At 34.7% G+C, this 6,000-nt stretch overlaps 1 protein-coding gene across 1 annotated transcript in view; it reads left to right on the forward strand.

Annotated features, from left to right (window-relative positions):
* The window catches only part of LEPR (leptin receptor), a 63,405-nt gene extending 57,813 nt beyond the window's left edge, over window positions 1-5,592 (forward strand). Inside the window, exon 18 of the mRNA XM_021679971.1 lies at window positions 4,765-5,592. Coding sequence (XP_021535646.1) covers window positions 4,765-5,592 — 828 coding nt within the window. The remainder of the gene's footprint in view (window positions 1-4,764) is intronic.
* The last annotated feature ends 408 nt before the right edge of the window (window positions 5,593-6,000 follow it).

A 6,000-nucleotide genomic window follows, 5' to 3' on the forward strand; every position in this document is an offset into this window, starting at 1 on the left:
CATGTCTGCTGTATTCACCTGGGCAAAGAGGCTTTCTCTTCAACCACAGCCCACTCTGGAGGTACTTTGGTCTATAGCTTCTTTTGCTAATCCTCTTTGGTCTACACTCTTCCAGTTGTTTTCCGTGTCTTAGAAATGAATTCAAAATCTTATTCCCTCTTGCTTTCTCAGATTATCTTCTGTGTTGTGGGTATATATTTGTTATTTATGTACTTTCATTCTGATAGAGTCTCTACAAAGATGAGAGAGCAACGTGTTCAGCCTGCCATCCTCAACTGGAATACCCCTCTACACCATTTCTCTTGATACTTTAAAAATTACAATCTTAAAAAAACAAAAAATAAAATAAATATAGATATAGAAATCAGAATCTTAAACAAAGGCTGAATTCTCGTTGCAGGAAAATGTAGTGACTGACACAATAGACTTGCTTTTCTTCTAATTCAAATTTCACAGTGCTTAAAACACTGTCACCAATTTGGTTTTTTACTTTTTTCTTTAGCATTTTTGCCTAATCTATTATTTTCTTCCTCTAAATCTAAATCATCTGTAATTTTTTTGAATGGCGGGGGATCTAACCTGCTTCTTTGTTGTCTACATCGATGTCCATTTTCACAAGACCATACTCCGGTTAACCTACCTTAGGGGTGTGAAAGCTAAAACCAAATGGATTTTTGCCTTGTGATTCAAAGACTGTCCAAGATTCCTCAGTCTGCCAAAGCAGCTCAACAACCTGCAGGTTCCCAGAACACCAGTCTCACAGATCTGAGGCAGAGCACCCCTGAAATTGCTTGAATGGTCTTGCAGAAGTGGGTAAAACCGGTGCAGTTTTGAGTTGAAAGTTCTATGTAGAAGTGCACATTATTGGGCTTAGAGGTGTGTATCTCAGTCCCCTAAAAGAGGACTTCAGTTTTGTTTATCTTCATGTTCTTAATATTTATGATATGCCCATGGGTTATAAAGAACCAGAAGAGAGTATGTATTAGTCAGCTGAAATCTATCACAGCAAGTAGAAAAAGCAAAACAAAGAGCATGTTTTCCTGCCAGTTTGCATTTAGGATATTTTTCATCCTTCCATTGTTTTATAGAAAGATCTTTGGACTGGAAAAAATTAAAGAACTAAGTCAGGGTCCTCACTCTGCTCTAATTAGCTCTGTAACCTTAAGCCCCAATTGCTTTGTTTTAAAAAAGGGAGGAACATGGACCAGATGGTTTCTCAGATTTTTTTTCTAGATTAGAAAAATCATGATAACGATCTGTCATTGTATTCTTCACTATTTCAGCTCTTCTTTCTCTTAATTTTTAAATTTTTGTTTTACTGCTCTACTCTTTTACTCTTTCTTGTTCCAAGCTCTCCAATACTTCTGTTGCTTCCATTTCCTCCATTTTATTTTTCCAGCTCTTTGTTTTTTTTCTCCTTTATTCTGTTATTCTTCTATAGTTTTTCCTCGTCTGGGGTCACCAAGACTGTTCCTAGAGTGTGATGTTAAGGCATGCTTTATGAAAATAGAAGAGGCAACCTCAGTTCAAAATTTTACTCTTTCTTAAAAAGATGTATTACTCTAGTCTAACAGAAGAATTCATAGTCCGGAAGCCATGCCTGACAGAAAATGTTTTTGAAATCTTTTATCTTTTGCTTTTTGAGTGATTTTTTATTTTGCTTTCTTATTTTGTTTTATTTTATCTAAACAGAGAACGGACATTCTTTGAAGTCTAATCATGATCACTACAGATGAACACAATGTACCACCTTCCCAACATTCTGTAGAGTATTAGAAGATTTTTACATTTTGAAGAAGGGGAGACAAATCTAAAAAATATTTGGTTGAACTATTGAGAACTAAAATATGGTGGATGATGTTGATTTAGAACTTACAATAGAAGGGTAAATTTGGGGTCAAGAGATAGGGCTGAGTCGAATTCAGTTTGAATGTATGAATACTTTTTAGGTCACCTAAAGTTTAAAAAGTAATATTCATGGTATCTGGCTTTTGATTTATCATTTGTGTGGTCACAAAACATTAAAAACTATGACTGTTCTTACCACATATCTATTCAGTATCATCAGGTCTGTAGTAGGCAATGCCATAAGTAGGTAAAAACCTGCAGCTTCTGACACATAACTTTGCAAACATAATGAATCTAATTACAAGATACAGTGAAACTATTTAGTTTATATTTTTATGTCCAAAGTTTTCCATTTTGTATTCTTTTGTAGACACCTGAGCTTATAAACGGACCCATGTGGGTGTTCTTTTGACTGTCTTGTAGTTTTTACGTCTGTCTAACTTTGGTCAATCTGGGAATTCCCATCCTCAGTAGTCTTGCAAATGGCTTAGGCACTGACTTCCATTTCAGTTCAGGGAAAGCCAGAAGTTTGGGTGTGTGCTGGTCACAGGCCAGTGGAAGTTATAGTTCATATCAGGATGACCTGACTTTTCAGGTCAGATTGACCAGATCAGAAAACACATCCGCCTCCAATTCAGCCTCTTTGTGAAATTCTTCCCTAAATTTAATTTATTTACTCCGAACCGCCCAAAGCTTCTGGCAGGCAGAGAAGTACACAGCAATGCAAAAAGGGAGCTTTTACAAATAGTTCATGGCAAAGACAAGACACTTCTTCCTGAAAAAAGACCCTTACTATTTCTATGACATCAGCATAGTAAGTGTGTTATGTTGTTCACATTCAAAATAAACCAAAGCTTCTGTTTGATGAACCTAAATAATATTGCAAATTTAGGATATATATTGATCGCTTACATTTAGATTTCATTCATAGTTTTATTTGGCTATGAAAACAACACTAAAAATGAGGAGGAATGTGTCCTTTTCTCCCCTTCATTGACTTTTAATAGATATCATTGGAATGTAAAATCTAAGTGTGAGATTATGAAAGGATATTCTTTATTTCTTACCAGCTGAATACATATTTAATATGTTCCCAGACCGTTCTAAAATCCTGAAAAATTAGATGCATATAATGACTGAAATGATTTTTTTAATGAACATACTTTTAATAAAAGTTTATGACCCACTGATAAAATACACTTCAATAATATATGAGTATGTGATTTCTTATTAATTATCAGTGAAATCTTCCATCTGAATGCATTTGAAGACATGGACATTATTCAGTATCAATAATTAGTTACCGATTATAAAGTTTTAGAGGGCATGCAATATTTAAAGACATCATCTGAAGAGCATATGTGAGTTTGACTGTGTGCTATTGGCTATTTGTGTGTATTTTTTGTTTTCATATCGATAGCATGTAATGCCTTTATTTGGTGATCTTAACTTCTAGGTTCATTTAAATTTTAAGAAGTTCAAGACACATACAGTAGTAAGTTTAAGAAAAAGCAAAATGAGCAAGTAAATATTTGAAGGAAATAATAAATCTAATGATAGATTTCTGTCACAAGAGAAAAGGCATAGGAAGTTTTCATATATATGTTCATAGAATAACAGAAAAGGTTGTGTTAACATGGTATTTGTCATTATGCATTGATATAATATCTATATAAGTCTATTCCATTTTTATTATATTTAGTGTTTGGTATATTTATTCTTTTATAGTTATAATCACCAATATGTTTCATTTAAGAGTTTAAAACTATGCTAATGAATTATGTTTTTACATGGAATATATTTGCCATTATGAAGAATAGTTGAGTAAATTGTTATTTCAGGCAATAAATTTGAATTCATTCTAGTGGTTTAAAAACTGTAAAGTTCAAAAGTTCAACCATATGTATGTCTTACGAATTGAACACATTTTCAGTAGCACTTCATTTAGTTGCGTTAATTTTTCAGTGTGATGTGTCCACGGTATTCTTTATTTTGCATTTATTTTTTCAATATGTTTACATTGTATGAGTTGAGCTTTTTACACACAGATTCTTGATTTGTAGCTGCGTGGCAGGATTTTTTATTGTGATGTAACCAGCATTCTTATAAAAGATACGATGTGCATTTGTTTTGCGTCTTTGTCTTCATTCCGCATGTTCCATACTATGTGTTTTTAGATGAAGTTATTTAAAAGGAATAGTAATTTAAGAGTCTGTGATCATGTCTTTCACCATCATTGTTTTCAACAAATTGGTATTAGTTCTTCCCTTCTGGTAGTCTTAAACAGATTTTCAGTATGATGTAAGGCAGATAAGTCTTAACAGTCACAAATAGCTTACCCTCATACCATATCTTATGTCATGGAGTAGTTATTTTAACTGTCTTTGGACTAGTTGGTTTGCTCATTTGATTTTATTTCAGTTCCTTTTTTTAATTTGAGGTTGAAATTTTCAGTTTGTGGAAATCTAATTTGCTGTAAAATATTAGGAATTCTTCAGAATACAGCCCTTTTTAATTACAATAACCAATCTTTATTGAGAGCTAAGCACTTTCAGACACTCTCTAATTTATTCCTCACCACAATGCCAGGAAGTAAATATTGAACACATTTTTACAGATGAAGAGGCTAAAAGGCAAAGAGGTTAATGTACTTGTCCATGGTCATAAAAGGGCTCAAACCAAAGTTTGTCTCATCCCACTTTTAAACACCATCTTCTTCCGCCTCTCCCTTATGATTTTTGACATATCCATTTTCAGTCCAAAAAAAAAAAAAACAAACCCCAGTTAATTTGTGGTTGACTTATGTCCTTTAGTAGTAACCTTTCACACTTTCATTTCTGCAATGATGTCATAGTGAAGCAAAAAGAAAAAAAAAAATTAATACAATTGAGCATTAAAATGTGTCTTTTCTTTTAGCCAGAAACATTTGAGCATCTTTTTATCAAGCATACAGAATCAGTGATATTTGGTCCTCTTCTTTTGGAGCCTGAAACCATTTCAGAAGATATCAGTGTTGACACATCATGGAAGAATAAAGATGAGGTGGTACCAAGAGCTATGGTCTCTCTGCTTTTGACAGCTCCGGATCTTGAAGAGGGTTCTGTTTGTATCCGTGACCAGCACACCAGTGCTAACTTCTCTGAGCTGGAGAGCACTGTGATAGCCCATGAGGACGAAAGCAGGAGGCCGCCCTCTGTTAGATATGCCACCCTCCTTGGCAGCTCTAAATCAAGTGAAATTGATGAAGAGCAAGGGCTTATAAACAGCTCAGTCAGCAAATGCTTCACTAGCAAAAATTCTCTACCAAAGGGTTCTTTTTCTAACAGCTCATGGGAGATAGAAACCCACGCATTTTTTATATTATCAGATCAGCATCCCGATATAATTTCACCACACCTTCCATTCTCAGAAGGATTGGATGAACTTTTGAAACTTGAGGGAAATTTCCCTGAAGAAAATAATGGTGAAAGGTCTGTCTATTATTTAAGGGTCACCTCAATCAAAAAAAGAGAGAGTGGTGTGTTTTTGACTGACGAGTCCCAAGTGCTGTGTCCGTTCCCAGCCCACTGTTTGTTCACTGACATCAGAATCCTCCAGGACAGTTGCTCACACCTTGTAGAAAATAACTTCAATTTAGGAACTTCTGGTCAGAAGACTTTTGTATCTTACATGCCTCAATTTCAGATTTGTCCCACTCAGACTCAGAAGATAATGGAAAACAAAATGTGTGACCTAACTGTCTAATTTCATTCAAGAATCTTCTCAGATTTATGTTAGAATGAATCATGTGAAGTGTAATATATGTCACTATGGTTGTGGATATGGGAGAGGAAAGAAAACTGTCAAAATTGGAAATGATTGTCCCCAAATCAGTGGTATCTGTCCTCACTCAGTAAGGTAGACAAAAAATGTGAGAAAGCCTTTAAGAGCCTGGCAATGTAGACTGACTCTTCTAATGATTCCATTAACAAGCTCCACTGGGGAGGTCTCCAATGGCTTGTTTCTAGCTGGAAACAAACCCAACAAATACCATCTTTTGGGAACATTAGACCTGTGTAGAAAGAGCTAATCTTCTCAGTTACACCTAAGTTTGAAAGAAGACTTCAAACTGATACTTGTGAGATGTAACTTGCTTCAAGGGTGTCGTTGTTT

The sequence above is a fragment of the Neomonachus schauinslandi genome, chromosome 4 (assembly GCF_002201575.2).
Source record: "Neomonachus schauinslandi chromosome 4, ASM220157v2, whole genome shotgun sequence".
In the NCBI taxonomy this organism is placed as follows: Eukaryota; Metazoa; Chordata; class Mammalia; order Carnivora; family Phocidae; genus Neomonachus; species Neomonachus schauinslandi.